The sequence below is a fragment of the Cuculus canorus genome, chromosome 1, assembly GCF_017976375.1.
Source record: "Cuculus canorus isolate bCucCan1 chromosome 1, bCucCan1.pri, whole genome shotgun sequence".
Lineage (NCBI taxonomy): Eukaryota > Metazoa > Chordata > Aves > Cuculiformes > Cuculidae > Cuculus > Cuculus canorus.
This window is the reverse complement of record NC_071401.1, coordinates 79282092-79309671: the sequence shown is the minus strand read 5'-3', so window position 1 is coordinate 79309671 and position 27580 is coordinate 79282092. Positions and strand designations below refer to the sequence as shown.

The window sequence follows — 27580 nt, the reverse complement described above, 5'->3', positions numbered from 1 at the left end:
AATGGAGGCATTAAATGAGGTCAAGGAGACTGCACATAAACCTTAGATAATAAGTTTAAAATGATTAATGAAATTTTAATGGTAAATAAAGTACAGACACAGCATGCCCCTTGTAGCACGGTCCCTGTGAAATCGTGTGAGTATCACTGGCATTCTGGGTAAAGGAAAGGTATCAAGGAGAGAAGCAGGTACACAGACAGACAAGCTTTTTCATACCTGATTCAAAGAGGTGAAATTCCTGCTGTCCTTGTATGAACCAGTGTGGGCTGAGTGGGGGAGGAAGCCAAAAAATGAGAAACAGGTAGCTTTCACAATGCAAATAACAGATGACAAAGGTAAAAATTAGTAAAGTTACATATATGTTTTTAGAACATAATGACTCAGTTAACTGACAACAGCTGGAAAGACTGGATTAAAATAATTTTCTCTCCAGTGTCCATTTGTGATGAATACTTAAGAATAAATTACACAAGCTAATGATAGTCATAGAGGTGTGACTTGTATTTAAGAGAGCTACTGCTTGGATGTCAGAAGTAGGAAACCAGTGCTCTGAAACATTAGGTATGTGACTGTTCTATGTTAACAACTGTAGAGTACGATTCTGCAAACCCTAAGCCATGCAAGTGTGGAACTACTCTCCTGAACACAACATGTTATATGAGTACAGCAATACAGTTTTAACAGGCATTATTATTAGAACCTTTGTCTGTGTTATAATTTTTAATGTTAGATCTCCATTTTGATTTTACACAGTAGAAATATAAAGTGAAAATGCATGCATACCTTGAAGCAGAAGCAATGATTGAGTTTTGCTACAAAAATAAAAGAACTTTTTCCATTTATATCTGTAGCTTCATGAACTTTCACTAAAATACAGAAACTCTGTTTGTTGTCAGTTTTTAAATTCCCTTTTTAAAACCTATTCAGAGAGCCCCATGCTATATAAACACATTACAAAAAGTCAGTGTTTCTCTTTTGCCTTCCCTCCCTCTCTCTTTTTTTTTTTTTTCCCCAAGTAGTAACATAAAATATGTGCACTGTGTGAGAACGTGTGCTGAAGTTTCATGTTTCAGGTAATCTTCTTTAAAATAATGAGAGTCTAGATTGCATCAGTTAGTTTAAAAACTGCTATGCTATTGGTAGGGACAAAATGGGATTAGAGCCAAAATTTGACTGTGTTACTGCCAAAGTCTGTATCAGATTTAAGACACATGCTTCTGCAAGCTTCCATGAAGGCTGTGAAAAAAGTTTTAATACAGAGTTGGATTACAGCTCTCGAGCTCAAAACATTGGCCGTTACACTACCATCTTAAAAGGCTGCTGTAACACAGAGCATGGAATAGAGCAGATTTCTTGCATTTTCTGGACCACCGATGGATTTTGAATGTCCCTTTGTGCCTTAATGGAAGATATATTAACGTCATTACCTGATCACTTGTGAGCCTCTATGTGTATATATACAGAAATATATCTATTTAAATACTTATAACAATTTTCTTTCAAGTCTATCTAAAATCTGCTTTAGGAAACAACATTCTCTAGATGAACTTACAATTGTTTTGAGCAGTAAAGAACCAGATATTTACTCTCATATGTTGGAATCCTTTGTCAGATTATAAGAGAAATCCTGGAAGCTTTTATTTTCTGCATTGCTGACAGAGAAATGCATTTTGAAACAGACACATCTAGCTGTGTGATGACGACTGCGTAGTAACCTGTGGATTTTAAACATCAGAATGTACAAACTGTGGGCAACTGTGAATATTTTCATAGTTTCTTTTCTACATCTGCCACAAGGATCTGGCTATGAGAATGGATCTGTGAAGGTAGGTGATCTTTATTTACTATCATCCCTAATAATTCAAATTGCCAGAATTACATATTTTTAATGTGCAAGGTGGTGGTCTTTTTGCTGTTTTGGTGTTTGGGTTTATTTTGTGATGGTTTAGTTGCACAGATGTTTAGCAGCTAAGAAGAAAGGAGAATCTATAAAGAATTTAAAATCATATTTGCTGTTTAATACTTTATATCTTTTTGCTAGTTGTTATTAATTATTCATTGTATACTTTGTTCTTAAGTTAAACTAGCATCAGTCATGCAAAATAAAAGCAAAATTAAACAAAATTGCAAGTCAGAGCATTTATCATGCTTGCTAAATACACTTTTAAATTTCAGGTATTTAGAATTGCACAAATTAGTATCCTGGTATTGAAAATTTTCCTCTAAAAACATGTATTCATCAGTCATTCACTTGTTTGCTAGAAATGAGAGAAATGTTTTTCTTTTGTTTTATCAGGAGATGTTATCAAGGACTTTAAAATATGCAGGAACTAGTAATAATATAGTATATTGTCTGGGAATTAACCTTTCTTCTGAATACAATATGTACAACAATACTTAAGCTGAAGCCTCACCTTGCGAGTAGGATTTTTCAGATCTGACTTTCTGCAACAATGTGAGAACAACCAGGACAATCATTTAGAAAAATCAGAACAAAAAGGAGAACAAGTTTCCACATGTGCTGTGTACCCAAGAATGGTTAATTTGGTGTGTGGTCCAGAACAAATTATTTGTTTTTCACTACTAGAGCAAAACAAGATAATACTTTTGTTTTCAGTTCAGAAAACCTCCTGCTTGCAAGAGATGACCACACACTGGTCTGTGAACAGCACTGCATGCTGACCTGCGTTTCAGAAAAGAAATGCTAAGTTATGTGCTTAATTGCAGGCTGCTGTTTCCTGTACAAGAAGTGAGCAGTGGTGAGCGATGTGTGCCTCAGGGTGACTAATGACTAACCCCTTTGTCTGCTCACCATTCACAAGCTTTTAATTTACAACCTCAGCAGTATGTTCTTTGAAGGCATTAGGACCAGAGTAGTCAGTAATACATTACCTTTTATGTACTGCATGACAAATCATTGGTCTCTTACATGTAGGAATCATTTTATTTAAACCAGAAAGCACTTTCTAATATACAATAATAACCAATGTGTAATTGGTAGTGATGATAATTCTGTCCTCATGTGGGATGCAAGTTTATTCAGCATAATAGTAAACCACCAGGTAGTCCTTTAACTACAGTTTGAAATCATATCCACTTTGCCTATGGTAAATGCAAGAGGTCTTCTTGATAATTTAAACTGGTTTATAGTTTATTCACTGTGACGGGATTGTCCATCCAACATATACATCTGTAATTGTTTTCACTGGAATTAAGCTACCACTCTCAAGCAGCCAGCTCAGCCACAGGGTACAGTATTTCATAACAAATCACTGTTACTTACCAAAACTATCCTAAAGATATCCAGTAAATTGCTGTTGATTGCCATAAGGAAAAGACTGTGTTTCTGCTTGTTCTGGCTTTTTTCTGTGTAGACAGAGACTTTTGGCTAAGCTGTTGATTATTTTACTTTTAATGTTTTCATAGTATGTTAGATTACTGGGTTGTTTTAGCTTGTATGACCTGTGGGGTTTTGTGTGCATATGTGTGTGGATATACCCCACAAAGAGTCCTTTATGTTACAGTGTTTATTGGTACACAGGGTTATACCTATTCTTACCACTTGCACCTCAAATTGGTTTTGCAGAACACAGAAATTAGGTATTGCATTCACCTATAATATCTCATCTTTTTAAAGTTCTTTATGATCAATGGCAGTATTGCCTGGATAAAACCCACAAGTCAGGATGCGGGTCATATGAAATTAATGAGACTCAGAAAGGTTTAACCACCAGAAACCTGCTCTGTCCCTGTTATCTGAGTTCAAGCACCTGAGCTCTGTCCAGGACACCTCAAGTTTTAAACCTGTCGATTGTTTAAACCCTCAAGTGGTGTCAGTGTGGTATCACGCGACAGAATTTTAGAGGACTAGGGATTTAAATACTCTCTTATCCCCCTTCCACAAATATCCTAATTAATGTTGTGAAAGTAAAATGCTGCTGTATAAGCTGCTGTGATTCAGCAATATCTCTGTTGCACTTGGCTTTTCCCAACCCTTCAGAAACACCATCCTCTTCCGGATACAGGAGTCCCTTTTTTCCTCCTTGTACTCACCAAGAATGCTTGTCCCCTGCCTATTAGGCCCAGCTCCTCCTTTCTCTCTCCATTCCTGACCTATTCCAGTCCAAGCATTTGACCAGTGTTCCCTCACCTCTGGGAATCAGGGTCTCAGCTTCTCTGTTGAGCTCCTGTTTGTGCTCTCTGTGTGTCACCCTCCTTCCCACTTGCTCCCTCCCAGTGAGGATGTCCTGCTTCTCTCTCAGACCCTCAGAAGGTCTACCCCAGTTCCTTAGAGACAGCCTTACTGGATTCTTGCGTTCCAGTCATGTCTGACCATGGTATCCCCTTTCTTCCTCCATCCTTGGCTTTGACTCTGTGGCCACTTTGACTCTGTGGCCAAGTCTCCCCAGCTTTCCTTCTTCTGCCCTCTGTTTCTAGTTCTGGTGTCCCCAGATGCTCTTAGCCTCCTAGGCCATGCCTTACCCTCTTCCATAGTATTTATCTTCTTCTCCTCCCACAGGCAAATCTGGCACCTTCATTTCTCTGGTTACCTGACTTCTGCAGCTGAGGAAGGGCAGGTCTTCAGCTCTAAGCCTCATGGGGTGGACTTGTAGTGGCCTGCACTCGTCTTCCACTCCACTCCTGGATGGAGCAGGGTCAGCACAAGCTCCATCTGCTGAGCGTCTGGCTGCTAAACCCTGGCATGTCTCTGCTGTTGCCTTCAGAGATTTTCATGTTTGGGTGGATATTTGCAGAGACAGCAGTAGACACATCTGGGCCAACAAAAGTTTCTCAGGTGTCAAAATTTCACATCTGTAATCCACAGCAGGGAAATGCCAGACATTGGCAAAGATAAGGCTGCCAGAACATGTTTTTGCACAGATGAAGAAGAAGCTTCGCCTTCAAGTGTGGTCAAGCCATTTTGACAGAGAAAGCAAAAAAATAATTAAAATCATTTTGAGGCAGACATCTGGTGTGGAAAGTTCCAGCCTGAAAATCTAACGTCTGGCAGTGTTATAAACCACTGGAAAAAAGCATCACAATTGGAAGAGGTGGGCAGGCTCAGACTGGGACAGCACATCTGTGCAGGTGTCAGGCAGGGCTCCTTAGCTGAACTCATGTCAAGGCTGGCAGCAAGCCCTCTGCCTCACTGGTCAGTGGCTTGGTTCAGGATGCCAGCCTGACATACGAAGTCCTTGGTGAACAGTTAGATTTCCACAATCTAAAGACTGAGCATTTTTTTATTATATATATTTTTTTTTTTTTATTGGGAAATGCTTAACAAATGCCTTGTTGAAGTTTTGTACTGACAGGCTCTTACATTTTGGAACCCCTTAGCTAGGGAACCACAAACTTTGCTGTCTCTTTTCCTCCACATTTTTCATCTCCTAGAGTGATGACAGACACAGGCTACTTTACCCAGAATTTTAAAATTAGATGCAAAGACCTATGTCCTATATTCATCAAAGCCAAAGCATTTTTTTTTTCCACCAAAAAGTCAATGATCTGTCAGAGCTGCTTCTGCCTTCCAGCACTAAAACCGCCTCTCTTATGAGGCTGCAAGGTCTTGATCTCTGAGAATTTGAGTCCCAATGCTGCCTGCCCTTTTCTGCCCCTTATGTTATTAATAGAGTGTTAGGGGGAAGGCAAGAGAGAGGGACAATTGGTAATGACTATGTTATAACAGACTCCCAGCCTTTTGTTTTTGCAGAGGTCTTCTACCCGTGCTGAACCATCCTTTGGTTTATTAGAGAGTAACCCACAGCTGATAGGCCTAAGGAGTATAAGTGAACTAGAAATCTGCTTTCTGACCAGAAGACGGAGGGATTAGATAAGCTTAGCCCTGGAGGTACACATGGCTGCTGTCTGTCACATACGCTCCTTCTTCACAGCTAAACTTTTTTTAACTGCTGCCCTAAACATCAATACAGCCTTGAGTGGTCATTTTTGCTCTAGCAGATCCTCTTAGTTTCAACAGTCTCGTACTGCCACTGCGAGCTGCACAGAGGTGGAAGCTACTTTCCAAATACAGACGCTACACAGTCCTTGTCTACTCATGAGAGTGAAACAGCACTTCCCCACGACCCTAAGGCGCTGGACCACCTAAGTAGAGAATGCCTTACCCTTGGGAAGGCATGGAAATACCAGAGAGCCATTGCACTGTGTCCGGAAGGATTCAGGAAGCACTTTGCATCTCTCCCTTCCTAGAGCCAGCTGCAGTCTGTCTATACAATGAAAACAAAGCTCTGCAAAGAAACCTGAGGAGCAGAGCTGAACATAAGCTTTTGTCTCTGTAATTAACCAACATTATTTTTCAGATAGATCTACGCAGCTCTCTAGTAGCTTCCTGTGAATGTTGCTCAGTTCTTAGAAAAGAAATTTTCACAAATCTTGTCTCCTGGGTTATCTTCCTTAAAAGCAAGATTATGAAATTGTGGTTTTCAAAAGTGTTTTATCGTCTCAGCTTTGTCACTGCAGCGTTTGATTCTCTGTGATTACCATCTCTGATAGGCACAATGAGCTAAAAAGGTGTGAAGCTGTACTTGCCCCATTCCTGCAGAAATAATTGTGCTTTTCCAAGAGTGGAAGCTGTCAGAGAGGTTGTGAAGAAAGTGAATTCTGACTTATCTGCTACTACCTTGACAAGGTACAGTGAAGGATAAGAGAACAATTCTGTATTGTTGGCTTTTGTCCTTGGCTCCTATCAGTTTGGAAAGGAAAATACTAACACACTGCAACTCTATCAAGAGCAGTTCTCACTCGTGAGAAATAAAAAAAAAATTAAAAAAAAATCCCTCCAGCTGCTGTTCCAGTCCCATCCATCTCAGATAGGATTGTAATTGTAATGTCTGAGGAGAGATCAGGCCATTCAGATTAATTGGATGCAGCATTTGAGAAATTCACTCATTTAGTCAGCTGTTTGAAATGAAGACAGCACTAATTAAACTTTGACATCAGTTGTGGCTCACTTCTGAAACTCTGTGAAACCAAAGGAAGGCACGAAGGCAGGTTTAGAGGGCAGCGAAGCAACTTTCTGTTAATTTGTGGTCACAAGGCAACCAAAGCAAGCAATTAGCTCAGGCCCAGTAAGTGTTGCTTTTTTCTCCTTTATGTAGCCTACTCGTGCTTTCTCCCTCACAGGAATTTGCATTGTTTCTAACCACTGATGTAGTGGTGCTGATGCAGGCTCTCACAGGAGGCAAACAGAGAAATAGGCCCCTTGGAAATGGGAAAAAAAAACCATGATGTAAACTCTGGTTTGTGAAGCCTCTGCTGTTGTGTCTGCAAATTTTGTTCTTATCATTGCTGTCCCTACTCCAGACAAGAGCTGAGTAAGGTCTACTCGTGTCTTATCTCCTGTGGACACCACATCAGTATTTGGGAAAAATAAATAAGGAACAGTTGTTGCATGTGATAACTCATGTATTCTTATTCTCATTCAAAATCACGCACAGCGGTTTTTGTAGTCATCATTAAATGATTTGGACCAGTTCAGTTTAGACCTTTCTCTCAGGGTAAGTAAATTCAGTTACAAACTGGTCATTGCTGTTTCTTGGGATTGGCTTTGAGACATAGTCCCAGACTTGGCTGGGAGGAAAAAATGACCCAAGGTATTTTGCTGCAGGGAAGTAAACTAAATACGATACCTTTCCTAAAGAAACTTCCATTCCTTAGGAATTCCTTATTCCTCCCACTATGTGTCCACCCCTTATCTAATTCTCTGCCTGATCTCTACGTCCCCAGCATGGTTTGGAAATCTTCATAATCCCTGTTGGGAACTGGGGAAAGGGGGAAATATGCTATGTGCCCCCACTACAACTGCATAAATTCCATTTGCCCATGGAAACACCAAGCAGAATTTGCTCTTTTTCTGATGTCTTTGTGAAAGAGTTATGAATGACCTTCTGTATGAATGAACAGCAGAACAATTGAGCTGGGTATTTTACTTTGTTTGCATTAATATAAATTAAGCTTCCTAAAGGACTTTTGCCTTTTTTATTCTATTTTCCCCCAAATGTGACCTAAAGTGTGTGATCACTAGCGCTAGAATGCCATCTAAGGTCCTTGCTGCTTCAACATAGTCATATTGAGTGCAACAGAAATGCAGTTGAATACATGGGATCTGGCAAACTAATGTGGATATCACATGGATTTGGAAAGGGGTTACTGGTCTCCTTATTATCAGGGTGTCAGGACAGCTTTGTCCAAGCCATGTGTTCACATGGGAAACATGTTGGGTTAGTTTTGAGAACTCATTGTCACTGACTGCAGTTTAGTCACTATCTGTGTGCAGCTGGGGAGGAAATTCTGCTTGAGTCTGGTTGAATTGCAAACAAAGCTGCATCATATTACTGGATCATATGCCACATTACAAGTAGAGAATGTGCCATACAAACAGGCAAAACTTTTAACTTTAATTAGCAATGTGACTCAGAAAACATGTTAGGATATTTTCCTGATCTGCTAGGGAAATATTACTTAAGAAAAATTACAGTTCCAGGAAAATGTGTGCATGTGATTGGGGTAACATAAGTTCATTCAGCATTGGCAATGGCTTTGCTTTGTGAAGCGACATTTTGAAACTTGGCCATCCAATTGGCTAATCACACTTCCAAAACATCTATTAAAGTGTCTTGGGGCAAACCCAGCAAACAATGAAGGCACTACCTAAGGACCCTTCATCACATTAAAAAATATTTTCAAATATTAAAAGAATACATAGTCATCTGATTTCATTCAGGTCTCTGTTACCGAGCCATTCCAAAATTGCTATCCAAGCCCCAGTGACTTCCAAAGAATGGCCGAGTGTCAAAAGAAAGTGACTGTAGTTTGGACACATACAATACGCTGGTTTTGACACGTGTACCTTGTCACAGTGTTAGAGTAGTCTCTAACACTGTGTATGATGAAATAAGTACTACATAATGTTTCTGGCTGTGCTTTATACTGAGTGTTACACCTGCCTGAACAGACTGCAGCAATGCAGGACAATGTGAACAAGCACACAAGTTGAGACTCAGAAAACATATTGTAAGACTCTCAAAGCTGTCAGTGTTATGCATATATCAAAGAGCTCCCAACCCGGACATTTATAACAATCCACTTTTTTCCTTTCACTGAAAAAGCAAACACATTTTGCGTGATCATCATAGGAAGGACCTAAAGGTAAACTCTTGATGTAGGTGACTAGGCTTCAACAGGGAGAAATTCCATGCCCTAGTAGAACTATGTTTTTCTTTCATCTGCCCATCCAGCTTTTGCACCACTGCTGACAAAATGACATGCAGCAAATGTTGTTACCTTCAAAATCACAGTTCATCTGCTGTGAGGATGTTTCCCATGAGAACCAAAAGACCTGATTGTGGTAAGAAATATTTGTTCAGTGAGAGTTGTAACTGATTCTCAAAATATTTTCTGGCTGGAAAAAAACCCCTCCCTCACATTGGTATGAAGACCTAGCTGGCTAAAAGTGTATAGCTGTGAGAAAAGTTATGATAAAATAGTATCAGTCTCTGATCACTTTGAATATGAAAAAAGAATATGAGATATTCTGTCATCTATGCTTCTACAAAATCACGTACAAATCTGATGTTTTCGGTTCTTCACTTCAAATATTTTGGTTCATTCAGACCAAGAATACAGCAACCAAAATATCTAGTCTCTGAGGATTTTGATAATGTAAGCATGTAATAAAGTGCAAGAAGTCTGATTTGTTTGCTGTAGGACCACAAAAGATCTATTCTAGTTCAATAGGCAATTCAAAATCTAAAACAGCTGTTCTCTTAAAGCCATAAGGTAGTTAATATGATGTACTTGTGAAAGCATATCATCTTCAGCTAAATTAGAAGCTGTTTTATCACCACCTTGACCACTAAGTTTAGGAAACTGGTAATTACATCTCCTATCTTCACTGGAAGTAAGGCTGGAGCCCAAGAAGACATACTTCCAAGGAGAGGAGTCTAGATATACCTTTATACCACACTGAACATCAAAAGTAGAGCAGTCTAGAAGCTGTTTCTCCTCCAGTACTGGGTCTTGGTGAGATGATGTGCTGACAATGTTTTAGCAAAAGAGAGCCTCAAATACCACATCAGTATTAGTGAGAAATGTGACAGTCTCAGATAAAAACCTCCTGTCAGCCTCCTACTCCCTCATACAACACAATGACAGAATCACATAATCACAGAATGGTAAGTGTTGAAAGCGACCTCTGGAGATCATCTAGTCCAACCCCCAGCTGAAGCAGGTTCACCTGGAGTAGATTGCACAGGGAAGTGTCCTGGTGGGTTTTGAATACCCCCACAGCAGGAAGTATTCAACCTGCCCACAACCTTCTGGGCAGCCTGTTCCAGTGCTCTGTAAACCTCATAGTAAAGAAGTTTCTTATGTTCAAGTGGAACTTCCTGTGTTCCAGTTTGTATCCATTGGCCCCTTGTCTTGTCACTGGACATCACCAAAGAGTCTGGCCCCATCCTCTTGACACCCACCCTTTAGATATTTATAGGCATTGATAAGATCTCCTCTCAGTCTTCTCCAGGCTAAACAGATCCAGGACTTTCAGCCTTTTTCTCATAATGGAGATGTTCCCTAATCATCTACATGGCCCTCCACCAGACTCTCTCCAGTAGTTCTTTGCCTTCCTTGAGCCAAGGAGCCCAGAACTGGACACAGTACTCCAGATGTTGCTTCACTAGGGCAGAGCAGAGGTGGAGAATAACCTCCCTCAAACTGCTGGCAGAGCTCTTCTTAATGCATCTCAGGTTACCGTTGACCTTCTTGGCCACAAGGGCATATTGCTGGCTCATGGTTAATTACTTGTCCACCAGGAATCCCAAGTCCTTCTCCACAGAGCTGCTTTCCAGCAGGTCAACCCCTCACCTGTACTGGTGCATGGGTTTATCCCTCCCTAGGTGCAGAACCCCACACTTGCCTTTGTTGAACTTCATTACCTTCCACTCTGTCCAGCTCCCTAGCTTTGTCCATGCCTCATTAAATGGCTGCATAGCATTCTGGTGTATAAGATGGTCCTCCCATTTTTGTATCATCAGCAAACTTGCTGACGGTACACTCTGTGCCCTCATCCAGGTCCCCTCACCTGATCAAGCTATTAGTTTTACCATTTTACACTCCTCCAAACCCAAAAGTAACATATCTGTCAGTCCTTCTTTCTGTGCTCTGGAAACTCTCCACTGGTCCTCCCCCAGGACAGGCCTCTATGCAGTTTCTCTTTCAGCAGACATGATGCACACAACTTCAGAACAAAGTGATATGATCACAGTGACCCTTTCCTAAGAGGACGCATGGCCAAGGACAACACTCTTTTAACCCCTGAGGCAGAGAGAGGAGAGGTTTCACCTAAGCTATGAGTGGGGGAAGCAAAAGGGTTTTTTATGTGTCTGCTCTTCAGTCCTTGAGCTTTCTCTGGGTAAGCAGGCACTGTGAGGGTAGAAAGCAGACCTTCAGGCTTTCCACTTGGACTACCATTTCCTCCTCTGCAGACACAGCAGGAACAGCTGTCTGGACATTACAGCCAAGTGATGCATGTCTGACACATGAGTATTTTTGCTGGTGAAAGTTATATTGGTTCTCTGTGATGCAGTTACAGAAAACGCTGTAGGATTGAGCACAGCTGAAAATATTAGCAGGCAAATCAAGGCATCACTTTTCTGAAGAGGAAAACAAAAATTACTGCCCTGGTACTTTGCCTCTGAGCCCGAAACCCCCCACCTTTTCTATCATATCTGATGTATCCTCAGGGTTTCTCAGCTGTAACACAGTCTTATTGTATATCAAGGAAAAGAATGTTGAAGCAATTTTCAACCTCTTAAAGAAGAAATTCAGCCTAGTTGCTTTTTTTTTTTTTTTTTTTGCTGTGTACTTTCACAATATAGCTGTACATTTTCAATAAAATTCTCCCTGGAGAAAGAATCCTTTTAAAAATGTGACAGCTGGAAATCTGCCACACAGCACCTAAACTTATTCACCATAAGCATCATGTCACTCCAGGTTACTAGTAGTGTAACTGTGATGATCAAGAGAACGTTCAGTCTGAATAAGGCAGTGCACTGAGAGAGCCTAAACTGGTTTTCCAAGTATTAGAACAGATTTGAATATTTGTTTAAATAGCCACCATTTGAAGGTGGAATGAAATGCTGCATGCTCCTGAAACTTTACCCATGCTTCTGATAATGATGGCATGGCCTGTAACAGTCACTGAAAAATCTCATGACAAGCCCATCAGTTTCAAGGAACAATATTATTTGGAAGTCAAAATATCTTATTGTTTTTTCTGTCTGCGGTCACATTCACTATAATTAAAACCAGCTTATTTGTGCACTAATAATGCATAGATAATCATACTTACTGAGGGGATACATTCAGGGACAGGACTTCAGAACTTCATAGCTGACAGAGAATAAAAATTCTGATTTTATTGGAGTTGTTGAAAAGTATATGTTTTTTCTGTCCTCAGAAAAGAAATACAATGGTGACGAAAGATTAGTACAAACTGGTATGTGTCAGACGTGTTTTAGTTAGATGCCTCCTGCTAGATGTTTATAGTGTGATGCAGTTGCTTTTTGATAAGGCAGTATGTGACTCCTGCAAGCCCCATATTTTCAAGTTGCAGAAGATACTCTCACAGTTTTATCACCCCTTATGCAATGCCTTAAGAATACAAGAAGCTGCATTATAGACAATATTTGATATGATAAAACTCAGCAATGGTTGAGTCCCTGCTATCTCAAAATAATGGCCCGTCAATGAGCAATATTTTCTGTGTTGTCTTGGTACTCCTTCTAGATGAATGCATTCCTCTGTTTTTCTCATCTTTTACTTTGATTGCAGACACAAGGTTAAGAGATTGTGTCTTTATTTTGTGTTTGTACCTGAATCTATACTCCTAGCCACAATAATGTTAAAAATACAGCTAATAGTGATGAAAATCATCAAAAGGAGTTCCTATTACTGCAGTTAGGAGTTCCTATTACTACTCCACACAAGCGTGTCATCTGCACAAGGAAAATGGTCAAACATAAGACCTTCACACACCACGTAGGTTTTTGTGTTGGCCTCACAATGGCAGGAGTTGCCCTGTTTTCCTTTCAAGAGAGAATGAGACCATTCCACAGGAACTCCCTTGCAGTTCCCTGGCCATATCAGCTCACAATCTGTGTGCTATGAGCTACAACATGACTGGGAAGCTACCCAATGTCTTTGGAGCTGAAAATGAAGTGCTTTCCTTTGTCCAGGCAGCTGCCAGTGCCGAACTTCAGCCAGTCCCTGGTCCTTCGGACTTTGTACTTCCTGGTTGTTTGTCATTTGTGTACAGAAGAAAAATTGACTGCTGTCTGTCAAAAATGCTCACGCTTTGGATAAGGAGAAGGGATTTCATCTTAGTTGACTGCTCTCAATTGAGCATGACTTCGGTCACCTTTGTCTTCTACACAGCTTCTCTTAAAGTGAATGCAGATGTTACTGCTGCATTAAGCGCACACAACACCAACATGAAGGTTAAAAATGTCCTTGCGTGCTGCCAGTACTCTTTGCTGATGTTCAAGTGCCCTCACTTTGTGATGAACCTTTTCCCTCAGATCGGTTAATTTTGACAGATTTAATCTGAATTTAGCTTAAACCTGTTTGGCCATATTTGTAATAAATTTACATTAAGAGAACCATCGCTATGTGGTGTGCAGCTACAGTGTGCTTTCCCTGGCAAGATAAAGCTGTTACCTTCTTTTTATTGCTTAACTGCTGAGAGAATGGATCATAAAACAGTGTAAGGTTATTGAAAGGTTCCTTAATCATTTGTCCTGGCCCCAGACTCAGTGATAATGTTGAAGATTTCCATTTGTATTTATGCAGCACTTGCCACAATAATATCTGTGACCCTAACTTAGAAAAACATTCCTTTTCAGAGGAGCTCTTACACGTGTTTAACTTTAAGCAGAGGTTTATGACCCACTGTGGATAAGTACTGCAAGGCTGGGGCTTAAGGGAAGTAGTCATCCATTTAAGCTTTCAGGATATCTTTCTTTGGTCTGTGGGTGTGCTTGAGCAAAATACAGATTCCGATCAACCTCTATTTTTGCTTTCTCATGCACGCAAAATATTATCCATCATGGATCTGTTTTCTTAAATTAAAATGTTGATATTTACTGATGAACTTGAAAAGAACTAAATTTAGATCTCAGATATGTGTTTGTGCTGTAGGTCCTCAACTATAGAACTTTAGTAGGCCTTTCTTTTACTATCATATGCTACACACCTTTGTTGTTCAAAATTCCTCCAGGAGATCCTGAAACACAGTATTAATGCAAAGACCATCTGTGCCAGATTGAAAAGAGTGGCACATGAGAAAAAAAATGGGTTCTGCCAGTGTGGGTTCTGCTGACTCACTCAGACATCAGTTTGGAAGGGGCAGGGTGTTTTTTCTAAAGCAAGAAACCTAGAAGCTTGTCAAGTGCAAGCTGCTAGGCTGCAGCATCTGATAGTAGATTTTCAATATTAATTCTCAAGAAAGAACCCAGTTTGAACAGTGCAGACTATGTGTGGGATTATGCCTCTGTATGATACGATACATAAGTCAAATGGGTAGCATGAATCAATAGAGTAATGAACTCAGTGTCTGATTTAAGACAGTGCCCAAGGTGGGAAAGGCCACAGAATGTATGACTGTTTTTTCTCTTGTTCCTTTCAAATGCTAAATACTTTCAGGATTTTTCTGGCATCTGAGATTGCAAGGAAGAAGATAGATAGGCCATTATGGTTTCTTTTGGAAGGACAAAAGTTGTAATTATCCAAAAATCACAATGCTCACCCACTTTATCATTTCCTGATGTCAATGATGTTGCTCATTGCTCAGCTAGAGGAAAATAGATATTCTTCTTTAAGCTGAAGAACAGTTTTACAACACAACAGGCCAGTGTTACGAAAATCATGCAACTTCATTTTAATATGAATCTGATTTTTATCTCTGGGTATGGGATCCATTTTTAGATAAGATACTTAGAAAAAATGACATTAAGAGCAGCAGTTACCTGGAGAGATAAGAATGAACTACTTAAAGATGCTATTTGATATTTGTTGTTGATGAGTTCTACACAAACATTTCTTGTAGGCTATAGCATCATGTATTTGGTTGACTATAAGGTGTACATTTATGGGTAGTTTTCCAGTGATATGGCTCCACAGGTAATTTGTTCATTTTGGGACCACGTAAAGGACATTGCTGTGGCCTTTTGCCAATGGCTCCTTCTTTACTTTCTCTTTCAAGCCTTAATGTATATTTTAAGCTTTCTGGGGCCAGAGATTATAACTTTGCTACCTATCTGAACCACACCAAATACATCAAAATCTTGCTCCACATCTAGGTTGCAGCCATTAGAACCAATAGCTACCATGGTGGTGATGGCTAACCCCAGTTGACTACTAAAATCTGGGCCAACCTAAGGGAGGTGGGGTGAGGGAATGACGGAGAGAAAAATCAATGTTCCTTTGTACCCAGAGTCTGAACAGCTCTGCCTGAAGTAGGTGTCATCATACTCGTACCTGGTGGAATATAAGGAAATCAGTAAAAATAAACAACATGAAAGCACAGTGGGATCCAAGCGGTAGAAAATTATGAGAGCAGAGTGGAGAATGAGGATGGAACCTGGAAGGATGGACTCTAATGGTCAAAGAAAGCCTTAAAAGGGAGGTAGCTCTATCTGAAAAGTAGGAAATTGCATGATGCAGATGACTACAGTTAGGAGGAAAAGACAGGAGGTGGCTCTATTCCTCCCTTGGATCCCTCCTCTTTTCCCCTCTCTGTTCCTACTTTGGCTGGATGTCCCAAAAATGTCAGTGGAGGTTTGAACTCTCTTTGCTTCCTCCTGCTCTGTGGCTGAGTGGGGAGCTCCCTTCCTGTTGAAATGCTGATTTTAACTGTTGTTCACTCAGTGTCACTGAGAGGGTATGAAGTTCCTAATCATTATGTGAGGGGCAGGTTTGGGACACTATTAACCTAATACCTTCCCCCAGCTGTACATTTTAAAACATTTATTCATCTTTCTGTACAAAGCTGCCCTGCTCTAGGTGGGGCTTTTCAGTCTACCAGAGTATGTTTGTCTATATATAAAGAGGGCTTGAATTTAAACTGCAGTACAGGAAAGAAGTCTTCACATCTGTGTGGTGCTGGCAGCCCCACAGCATGTTATCTATGGTGTTATCTGAGACCATAAAAGGTTCTGTGTTTTCATTTGATGTTGTTCTTCTCAAACCAGGATGACCGGAAATGAATGCTTTGGAAAGATTTCGTGACCACACGATAATCAGTGCTGTTGTGCCACAGCAAGAGAGTGCCTAATGGAAGCAGTTTAGTTTGTGCCATTCAAAGCCCCAGGGCTGTGCTTTGCTAGTGTGGCTGATGTACCCTACATGTTCTTTTAATTTTTTAAGCTTTTGATTTTGAATGCTTTTAAGTTGTGGATGGCTAGCTCTGTGGTTAAAGTGTATAAAGATGAGGGATATCTATCTAGATGCTGAACACTCTGTTTGTGCTCAAGCAGATATGTAAAAGAATGAATTAGGTGAGAACACTGTACTAGTCTCAAAGGAGTCAAGACTGACATATAAGGTGGTATTTGCTGTTTTCGTTACGCCACTTAGGTAGTTTAGAACAAAATTACATGCTTCTATTCAGATGTTTTTTACCCTAGATAGCTACAGTGACAGTTGTTTCACCAAACATCCATCACAAAAAACCTCTTGTCATCTGGTGATCCCAGTCTTGCTGGGCAACTGGCAGGAAGACTTTCAAGGCAGTTTCAAATGAAAGATGCTCTGGAAGTGGTATATTTCTCTGTCTTGGCTATTGAAAGAGCTGAGAGTGACTAGCTCACAGACAAAAAAGATGCACATATTGTAAAAGGTTACAACCACCTGGGATTCAGCCCTCCCTAAAAATCTATAAGTGCCTTCTGCTCAACATCTTGCCTAGTGTCAGCAGTGCTCAGAGGGAGAGCCTGCACTTTATCTCAGTGCTGTTGTTGTTATGGGAAAGGCCGGCAGGAAATTCTCTAATGGACAGGGATTTCTGAGAAGACAATATAAAATCAGCTTTAAAATCTGTTCCCTCAGGGAAGAAGTCAAATATAAGAAGGAAGACAATTATTCTGGCATTGTGTTGGTGTGCAACAGGCAATCCCATCAAACTGTGGAGTTGAATAAGGTGTTAGGAAATATGGAAAGAGTAGAGGCAACAGATTCACTTCAGGGTTGAATAGTTCAGGCAACATTGAGCAGGGCTGGAGCTGACCGAGAAGCAGTAATGCAGTTCCAAGGACTCTGTGAATTCTGACTAATTGTGATTTAGTTGATTAGGATACATGTCTAATGACTGTCCAGGGAATTCTGTAATAAGCGCTGCTCCTTCCATTTCCTTTGGCCGCACTCTTCCCGTTTCCAACATATGAAAAACAGTAAAAAAAGAAGAGCAACAACCTGTATACATAGGCAGGCTTTGTCAACACCACTACAATGCATCAACATCGAGGTACATTTTTATAATTGCCACGTTTCAGTTTCTATTGGAGATGCATTTCTGAGGTATAGAAATGACTTCTATTACTTGTTCCTCTTTCTATATAAAAACTTTAAAACTACAAGAATCCTTAAGGCACTGCAAATTCTTACTTTAGATAAGCCCAGAGATCTTTTCTTACTATAAGAAGGTATGTATACCTTTTCTATTCTCTTTGATCTTAGGTTTAAAAATTAGTTTGCTCATGTAATAATTATTAATAAAACCTCTTGATATTTCAGTAAAAGAAATGGAAAAACTAGTCCCAAACTACTGATCCTTACAAGAATTGCGGGGATCTGTCTTCAAATTTACAGGGTACTGTCATCTCATTTTACAGGTTCGCTGTAATTCTAGTTCAGAAGTCCTGGATGCAGATACAGATGATAGAATATCTTTTTGCTGTAAAGAGAGAAAAAAAAGTCTTGTCAATGGTTAATAAAGTTCACTTTTAATATCTCTGGTACCATTACCACATGAGCTCTGGTCTTATACTTGCATGTTTTGTTGGATCAAGGAGACAGTTAGTGAATGGGAGTGAATATGAACCACAGTTCTTAGAACAAATGAGTCTTGATGCATTGACCTCAAGCTGAATTTCAGCTTTCCTAGATCAGCAAAATTTTGGGTGGCTTATTTATAAAACTACCCTGAAATTCAGTCACTGGTGCTAAGTATTTACATTTTTTCTGTCCTATTTATCCATGAGTATTGAGATGGGCTTTCCAGTTTTCAACACACAGGTTTTTCACCTAGGAAAACCAGCCATCTCTATAGTGAAACATGGCAGCTTGCTGAAGCACAGTATAATGTTCTGCATGGGCATAAAAGAAGAACAAATAAGTTATTCTGAGTTAACTACACAGGGGATTTTATGTCAGTGAAAGGTAATTACCCAAAAATGAACTTGGCCTGTATGTACAGGCTAACATCTGTATCATTGCAAAATGAATGCCACAGATGTTTTAATAACAAAAAGCAGATGCCTGGGTTTCAGATCTCATCTAAAAATGTTCCTCTTATAGATGACCCTTAACCCCATCCCTTCCACTGTCCTATACAAAGCACTTGCTTGCTACCAGTTCAGACTGAAGATTTCTACACAACTCATCTCCATTTTCCTATATTTCTGCCTTGCCTTTAAGGACCAGCTTTTTATTTATGAGAGCTGGGGGTGTACTCATTTATTTGCTAGTCAAAAAGTACAGTCAACTGTACGACCAGAGAGTCACTGAGAGCACCAGCCCAGCACCACACAGCCATTTACAAAGATAACCTTTTACTTGGGTTGGAGGCAATAGTTTTCAGCAGATTTGGTGAGTCAGTGGAAATAAATACTCAATGCCTTGATAAAGGCATAAACACAGATGTCGGAAAGCAGCAGCCAAAGAAACCAGTATTGTTACAGGGTGCTGTGCAATATTAAGTTTCTATTAAATTGGTATGTTTTAAGTGAATAACAACTTTAGACTGTTGGGGTAGATCTTTGTGGGGATTATTCTCCCGTGGGTGTGGAGAACGGTCACATATGTCATCCAGGTGGAAAATGCAATCACTGTGTTAATGCTGCTGCACAGCCGCACTGTTGATGATGGATAGAGGCCACTTTAGCTGACTTGGGCTTTACCCAAATGGTAGTCGGGATGGCAAATGGCAGATGCATGCTGCCCTTTGCAGGATGTTGAACATTGTGTTTACCCACTGCATGGATGGGGCCTCATACTGAGGGCAGCTTCCAGCTTTATCATCTGTCCCCACAGTGGTATCTCATGGTTGGCACCAGAGTTTTGGCACCTGAGGTGGTTTGCTGCAAAGGCACATGGGTTGTGCTCAGCAGCTGAACTCATTAGGGTTATCTGTAGGGGTAACCCGGGACTCATGCTGGCATGGCTGGCCAGTTCAATCATAGCGGTGATATGACTGCTGTCTGCCAGGTTTTCTGGCAAGCTGGGATATGAGGAGTACATTCTTCTCCAATGGTCAAATAGCTGTAGTGGCCGTGATGGAGAGGGTGAGGAAGTTGGCATCTCCCCTTCCCAACTGATATGGTAAAAAAATTTGCAGATAGGTCTGGTGCTGGGAACTGTCAAAGCCTGGAACACCTCTGCATGCTCCTGTTTCCCAGGTATTCTCAGATGTCCTCGGTAACATGCAGCCTTTTAGTACAAATGCATCATGTGCTTTACTGGGGGCAGGCTGTGAAGATACTGGCTGTCTGACTTCCCCCTTCCCTTCCAGAGGACATCTCTGTCAGCATTGGAGCGGTCAGAACAGCAGATCAGGAGAGCATCCAGCCTGGAAGAGCTGCTTCGCATCACTCACTCTGAAGACTGGAAGCTGTGGAAATGCAGGCTAAAACTCAAAAGTTTGGCCAATTTAGATTCTCGTTCTGCATCACATCGCTCCACCAGATTTGCTGCTGCTTTCTATGATATTGATACGCTGAAAGGTAAGTGCAGGTTTGCAGCTTTAGGACCACTGATTCTTAACCAGTAATGAGTTAAATACAGGGATTTCCCAGAAAACACCCATAATGGAAAAAAACAGGGCATCCATGGAAAATTATTTTGTATGAAAAAACTGTCAGGCAAGAGCCTTAGTCTGCCTCCCTCTTTTGTGGTCAAATCAGGCTTATTGTTCTCTGCATATTCTCCACGGGGACGATGTGTTATGTATGGATTTGTCAGTCCACAGAAACAATGTACAAAAAACAGGTTGGAATGACTTGTTGAGGGGCTGGCCAGCAGCACTGGGCTAAATTTCAGAATTTACTTGCAGGCAGAAAAAATGAGCTTTCCTGCAGGCACAGAAGTCCTTTTCTTCATTTGGTGTGCTCTGAGATAAGGCACTGTATCAGCAGCAGTGTCTGGGTAGGTATCACAGAGGGAGGAGGCCCCAATCCCAATCTAGTTGAGGAAGTCTCTCAGGAAAGAAGTAGATCTTGAAAGAACCAGCAAACACTTGAATGCAGGCAATCACAATCTATTCTCTCACTTGGAGTGAAAATGAATACTGTTTCTTGTAGGTGAGAGTATCAAGAGGCATTATATGTTCATTGATGTAAAGTAAAGGATCAGTTACTATACTTTGGTCCAGCAAATGGACATCCTAGAGCAAACCCACGATGTAGCCTAACAAAGTACAGACAGAGCCACTCTTTTATGTTCAGTCTGTATCCTGAAGTGATAGAATTGTATCACTTCCCTTTTGGGAAAATAGATATTGCTGATCCTGTTCCAACATCACTTTTACAATAACCACAGCCACATTTGCTCACCATTATTCAGCTAAATTACGGCTGAACAAAGGCCTTAATTAGCTTCTCTGAGCCACAACACAGAAATGCAGATGAGTGCCAGTCTGAAAAGAGGTTTCACGTGACAGGCATGGTTTTAAACTCCACAGAGAAATTTTGCGCAGAAAAAAAATAATCCAACATACATGAGAAGAACAATTAATGGTACACATTTTGTTTGCTCACCTTTATAAGTTTAGACGTCCATAGAGTTGTTATTAGATGTGTCACAGAAACAGGGAATTGTTTGGATTGGAAGGGACCTTAAAGATCATCCAGTTTCAATCCCCCTGCCATAGGCAGGGACACCTCACACCAGACCTGGCTGCTCAAAGCCTCGTCCAAATTGTCCTTGAACACCTCCAGGGATGGGGTATTCACAATTTATCTGCACAACCTGTGCCAGTGCCTCACCACCCTCATTGTGAAGATTTTCTTCCTAATGTCTAATGTAAATCTTCCTCCCTCCAATTTAAAGCCATTTCCCCTCATCCTGTCACTATGTACCCTTTTAAAAAGTCACTCCTTGGCTTTCCTGTAACCCCATTTAAGTACTGGAAAGCTGCTATAAGGTCTCCTCAGAGTCTTCTCTTATCCAGGCTGAACAACTCCAACTCTCTCAGCAGAGGTGCTCCAGCCCTCTCATCACCTTCATGGTCTTCCTCTGACCCATTCCAACAGTTCCATATCCTTCTTCTGCTGGAGATTCCAGAACTCGACACAACGCTCCAGATGGGGTCTCACGAGAGCAGAGGGGGAGAAACACCTCCCTCGACCTGCTGGGCACGCTTCTTTTGATGCAGTCCACGATACGATTGGCCTTCTAGGCTGTGAACACACATCGCCAGCTCATTTCAAGCTTCTCATCAATCAGCACCCCCAAGACCTTTTCCACAGTGTCAAGTGATGTAATTCTCTATTCACTGCTATTCATTTAGTGAACACTACCGTTTCAAAAAAAAAATACAAAATATTTCTTTCATCACATCAGCCAGACAGCAGATGAGGTTGTCAAGGATTACTGAGACATTGCATATTGCAATGGACTTTTTTCAGTGGCAGAATAATGTAACTGTTCAGGTAATAAAGCCAGATGTCTGCAGTCATACATATATAGTTTTCTTATAAATGCCTGGAACAGCTGTTAGGTTGTAGCTATTAAATTGTTTCCCACCTTTCCTTTAAAAGTGTGACTCTAGACACAGATGTCAGCTTTCTCATTCAAAGTCAAGCCATTGAGGTTTAAGTTAAAAGAAGCCTATTGGGTCAGCTTCTCCGTTCTTCTATCCAAATTGGAATTATCCCAGGACAGAAACTCTTTTTGTTCTAATATCTTAATATGTTCAAGGTATAAACATGTATTTCTTTCCCACACCCTTTCCAGTCATTAAGCATTGATCTTTTTTCATAGGGCATCTGTTTTATTTTAATAAAGCATTTTGATGAGAAGGGTGGGTCAGGACTTCTCATTGTTTAACTGCTAGACTATCTTCAACAGCACCCCAAACACCAGCAGCACAAATTCAGGACTTTACTCTTCCTTTTTAGAGCCTTAACTATGAATCCACTAAAAGCTCATGTCACCCCATCAAACCACAGCCTCCCGTAAGCAGCTCAGCTCATCTAGGACTGCAGCGCTCTCAAGCTGTGGTCTGTATTGGTGCCAAATTTCTCAGTGGATGTCCTGCACTTGCTTATGGAAAAGAGGATGACCATGGTGCTTCTCAACAAACTGTGACACCTACTTCTTTGACCACCTCTTCCTACAACAACTCTTCTGCTAAAGAAGTGGTTAATAAAGTGAGTCCGTATGCCATTGGAAAGGTCATTGCCTCTTACATTCATTCAAGTGACATCTGAAGTGATTACACGCACATACCTTCATGAGTCTGGCAAGAACTTTATTTTCTATTTTAAGGGCCAGGATTGGATTGCTGCTTTGATAGAATAACATTACTCTAAAAAAAATCTATTTATTTTAGTGATTTTTCTCTTAATTTATGCTGTAAAATCATAATCTGGACCCCAAGCTCTTATTTCTTGTAATTTTCACATTGCTGAAAAGTGGAGTGAATCCCGGTGATGGACTTTGCAGGAATAAACTATCTGATTTAATTATGCATGGTCAGTTAAAAAAACGTAATAAAAGGAAAGCCAAGTAAGAAAGGGAGCAATAAATGCTCATTCGATAACAAAGTATACCATCTAGACTAAAAGCCTTCGTGATTATTTTTCAGAGCTTCCCTGTGTCTATGCTGCTTGCACAATCATAGGGAGGTGGACTGCATTGGAAGAGAGAGCAATTTTCTTAACAGTATAGAAGTTGCTTTTGATCTTTAAGAAGCCTGCTGGGGGGAGGCAGACCGGAAAAATGTTCCTCAAAATTTTAAGAAAGACTTAAAGCATAAGCATTGATGACTCTTGAGAAATTCCATAATCTGAATCAGATAAGCAAAAGCCAAATTAAGCAAGGACATCTCTTAACAAGACTTGAGATACTATTACATAAATGTCACTGCTTTCTTCCTGTGGTTCATTCAGTTAAAGCATTATTCCTTCTCACAGTCAGAATTTGACAGATCAGTCTAAAATAAATCACTAGTTGACAACAATTCAGTATTTTAAAGATGTTACAGTGTTTTGAATAGATAAATCATGTTTGAATTTGTATTACTCTTATTTGAACTCAAACCCCCTGAGGGTGCTGAGGTATAAGAGTATTTGTCTTGGATTTCATTAGACATTTTGGAAATGGTGCTCTCTGGCTGGCGTCCAATGGGAGTATTAATACCCTCTGACCAGAATCTGTTAATCATTACTGTGCTTTTGCAGTCAGGCCCAGCCTCTGCTGCGTCCACAGTGGGGTACATGTGAAGACAGGATAAAATGACAATGAGGAGGTCTACCCTGGAGAAAAGGAGAACAGGGTGTGGGCCAGCTTTGTCAGACAGAGGCTGTGAAGCTGACTCTCTGCTAGGGAAAATCCACACAGCTCTACTTAACTCACTGGAATTAATGGAGATTTTGGTCATCCATATTGAAAACTAAAGGCGTATAAATGCAACAACCTCCCTGCCAGTGCAGCTGGTGTAAGTTACTGGGACAACTTTGCACTCAGACCGTCTCTGGTCCTTAGATTGATCCACGTAAGTGCAAACAGATCCAAGTAAGTGCAAATAGCTCGCCAGCACTTCATTTTTATTTATATAATGCTTCTGCCTCACTAATCAGAGGTTTAACTTTGCCATGATTGCTCATAAAAATGGTGTTTTCTCCAGTCATAGATGAGGAATGGCAAAAGACGCAATGTGTGCCAAGGGAAACCTGCGTGGAAGTTGCCAAGGAGCTGGGTACAACAACCAACAAATTTTTCAAGCCTCCCTGCGTAAACGTGTTCAGATGTGGAGGCTGCTGCAATGAAGAGAGTCTGAGCTGCATGAATACAAGTACAACCTATGTGTCAAAAACGGTAAATGAGGTTATTAATCTGCTTTCTTTTCTCCCTTGTTCTCCAAGAAAGCAGGGGAAAGAGGATATTTGGTTTCTGAGATCCTGTCTGCATTATCATAACAAACAGAAGAATTAATTTTTGTCCATGTGGAGTGAATGAAGGCATTTGCAATAACATTTTACATTCATGTTGCATTATTAAAAATGGGTCTATATGCATAGAGATGGAAAGTCAGTCCCTGCGAAAGTGACTGCAGACTCTCAGAACGTTGAAGAGTTTAATCTTTCATTAATGTACTGTCACTTGGAACTGGGACTTTTTGAGAGTATTGGCCCATGGAGTCCTCTGCATGAAAAATTTAAAAAAGACTCTGGGAAACCTTGTTGCGTGAGGTCAGGATTCCAGGAGCTGCATTTTCAGAATTGTCATTGGTGCCAAAAGGCTGCTTAATAATTTTGGATATGCAGGTTTGAGAGCCTAAAAAGGGGACATTTGTAACAGGAGAGGACAGATGCTCTCAATCCCAAATCGCAAGTCACTTTGGAAAAGAAAGTCTTACACCAGTAGCCAACTACTGCTTAAGTGCAACAGGTGACAAATATTTGAATTTTAATAACCAGTGCCAAAAAGTGAGTATAAAGGGAGTCTTGTGCACAGGAGTCTAGTGCCCCTTGATTAATCTTCACCATGTTTATCCCTGCTTATAGTTGCTAAAACCTTTTGACTTGGAGTAATATATTAAATTCTAGTTATGGAAAAGGCTTTTCTTTAAATTAGAACAAAGATCAAGGGCAGATTTTTAAAAAGAAAATAGAGCTCCTCATGGGGAGAAGGTCCAATTCACTTCTGTATTTGTTTTAGGCTTGTTGGAATGTAATTCCACTGTGTCTGGTTGTACTGGAATATAGCTGGAGTAAAATAAATCAGGGCCCATCTTTCTTGCGTCAATGTTCATTAATTGCTTTCATCCCACACCAGAAGGAGAAAGCTGTTATGAGCTGTTGGCCACACACAAAAGACATCCGATCAGCTCAGGGAGCTAGGTCAGGCTAAAAAGTATTTATTTATTTATGTGTTTTTGGAGCAGCAGTTCATAAGCTTGTTGAAAAATGCAATTTTGCAGAGTATAACATTCCTTTAGCATCCTTCAAAACAAAGATTCCCTCAAAAGCCCCCAGCTAAATTCCATGCCTGGATCTACTGCCATCAGTCCAGATTTACTCCTCTAAAATGAATGGAATTACTCCCATATTAGAGAGAGATTGTTTGGTTGTTTTTTTTTTTTTCTCTTGGTGTAAAATATCCACTGAAGGATATTCATACCACCTAAAGTTAGACACTATGGCACCTAAAGTTAAGCTCAGTTTAGTAATACTTCTCAGCCTCTGAGTGTGGATGCAGCATTAAGCCAAGACATGCTGGCAGATGAAGATGTACCCTATACTTTGGTTTCCATGGGAAGGAAGTAGGCTTGGGTCGGGCAGAGGGGGTGTACATCACTTCAACAGCTCCTGCATGTAGCTACTGAAGGAAACAGGGCTCCCACATGGCGATTATATAGATCTCAGCGATCACTCTATATAATTTGGATGCACTGAAGGTGGGCTGCTCGGTTCCTTAGGCTTCTGCTATAGTCAAGAGAGAGATGTTTCCAGGACCATGCCCCACAGGAACCTGGCTGAAGCGGAATGAACTCTCTTCTATTTACTCCTGTTTCTTCCCTCTCTGAGAAGGCAGTGGGGGTTAAAGTCAGGCCTCTAAAGATGCAGGCTTTTACTATACACTAGAACAGCTAAATAGCTATCTCCACGAGTTGCTGAGGTTCAATCAATGATATAATTCAGAACAAAGCTTTCAAACCTTTTCCATTTGGCCCTAACATCCAGATGATTTTTTTGAGCGTGTTTGTAAATAATTTTGAATTATCTTGGGTGTTTAATAGCTAGTAATACAGCACTGAGACCAGCATTTTGGCAACTTCATGGGCATTGCTTACTCTTCAAAACATTCAGTGCCCACTCATTCATTTATACCTATGGTAACTATCTCTAGAAAAGAGCAAGGCTGGGGAAAATTGCGGCAAAAGAGAAGAGGTTTTAATTTAAAACTCAATATATTGACTGTAGAATGGAAATTGAAACATAAATGTTATTTCACCCTCTTAGCTTTTTGAGATCTCAGTTCCCTTGACAAGTGTTCCTGAGCCCGTGCCAATCAAAATTGCCAATCACACAGGCTGTAAGTGTCTGTCAAATACCCCACGTCATCAGTACACCATCATACGAAGATCTGTCCAGTACTCGGAAGAAGAAGATGGGTAAGTTCCCTCAGTTATAAACTTCTACATATATTGTGCAGTCCAAAGTGTGAAAATTATTTTGTTCAGGTGTATGGTCATTAAAATGGCCCCTTCACTTTCTGTTGTCCCAACAGTTTTTCCAAGTAACTTGATTATCACTTAGAATTAGAAAGCTTCAACTAAATCTGGTAAATGGACACCAGAATGGTGTGAATGGTTGAATGGGCCACCAAATTAGAAGTGAATGGATACCAGAATCCAACCAGCAGTGGGCTAGGCACTTCAGCAGGATTCTGAGTCAGGGACTCGAAGTGCACATATTAACCATATGATCCACTGGAGATGTTTGGGTATTTGTGCATAGACTTTTTCAACCTGATACTAGCAGCCCTGCTTGCACATTATTTAGCCAGGATACACAGAGTGCTGGGCTCAAGCTAAAGCCCTCTGCCATGCCTCATTGAACGTTGGGTCATGAGGGCTGTGAACGGTGGTTTTACACTTTCAGTCCTGGCTTGTGTCTGTCAGGCTCATTGGCTGGAGGAAGATTGGATGTGAGAAATCTGGCTCACATTTAACACCAAAACATGGTATAAAATACCTGTAGTCCTGAAGTGAACAGGCTATATTAATTTTACAATGACTTTAGAAGCACAGCCAATTTGAGTGACTCATTTGAGGTTAGCTCGTAGGCTTGCCTCCATAACTGTGCTTTAGTTAGACATCTGGGCTGGCGGAGAGGTGGCATTTCAGCAAAGCCCCTCCAGCCCTCACTCAGCCTGCTAGCCACTATGAATCCACTTTCGATGCAAAGCCAGAAGAACCTCAGCCTTCTTCCAGTTTGTGAGTTCCCTTTGCAGAGCCAAGTGCCTTAAAAGTCAAACAGTCCCCTCTTACCCTGAAAACACACTCCACTGTACAACCTTAAGCATGGATAAATTTAAACTGTAGCTGCACTTTCTGGCAGCATGGCAA

At 40.7% G+C, this 27580-nt stretch overlaps 1 protein-coding gene across 1 annotated transcript in view; it reads left to right on the top strand.

The window, feature by feature from the left end:
• The first annotated feature begins 1206 nt into the window (after nucleotides 1–1206).
• The window catches only part of VEGFD (vascular endothelial growth factor D), a 31784-nt gene continuing 5410 nt past the window's right edge, over nucleotides 1207–27580 (top strand). The window contains exons 1-4 of the mRNA XM_009565570.2: nucleotides 1207–1826; nucleotides 19799–20009; nucleotides 24134–24324; nucleotides 26472–26623. Coding sequence (XP_009563865.1) covers nucleotides 1737–1826; nucleotides 19799–20009; nucleotides 24134–24324; nucleotides 26472–26623 — 644 coding nt within the window. The 5' untranslated portion in view covers nucleotides 1207–1736. The remainder of the gene's footprint in view (nucleotides 1827–19798; nucleotides 20010–24133; nucleotides 24325–26471; nucleotides 26624–27580) is intronic.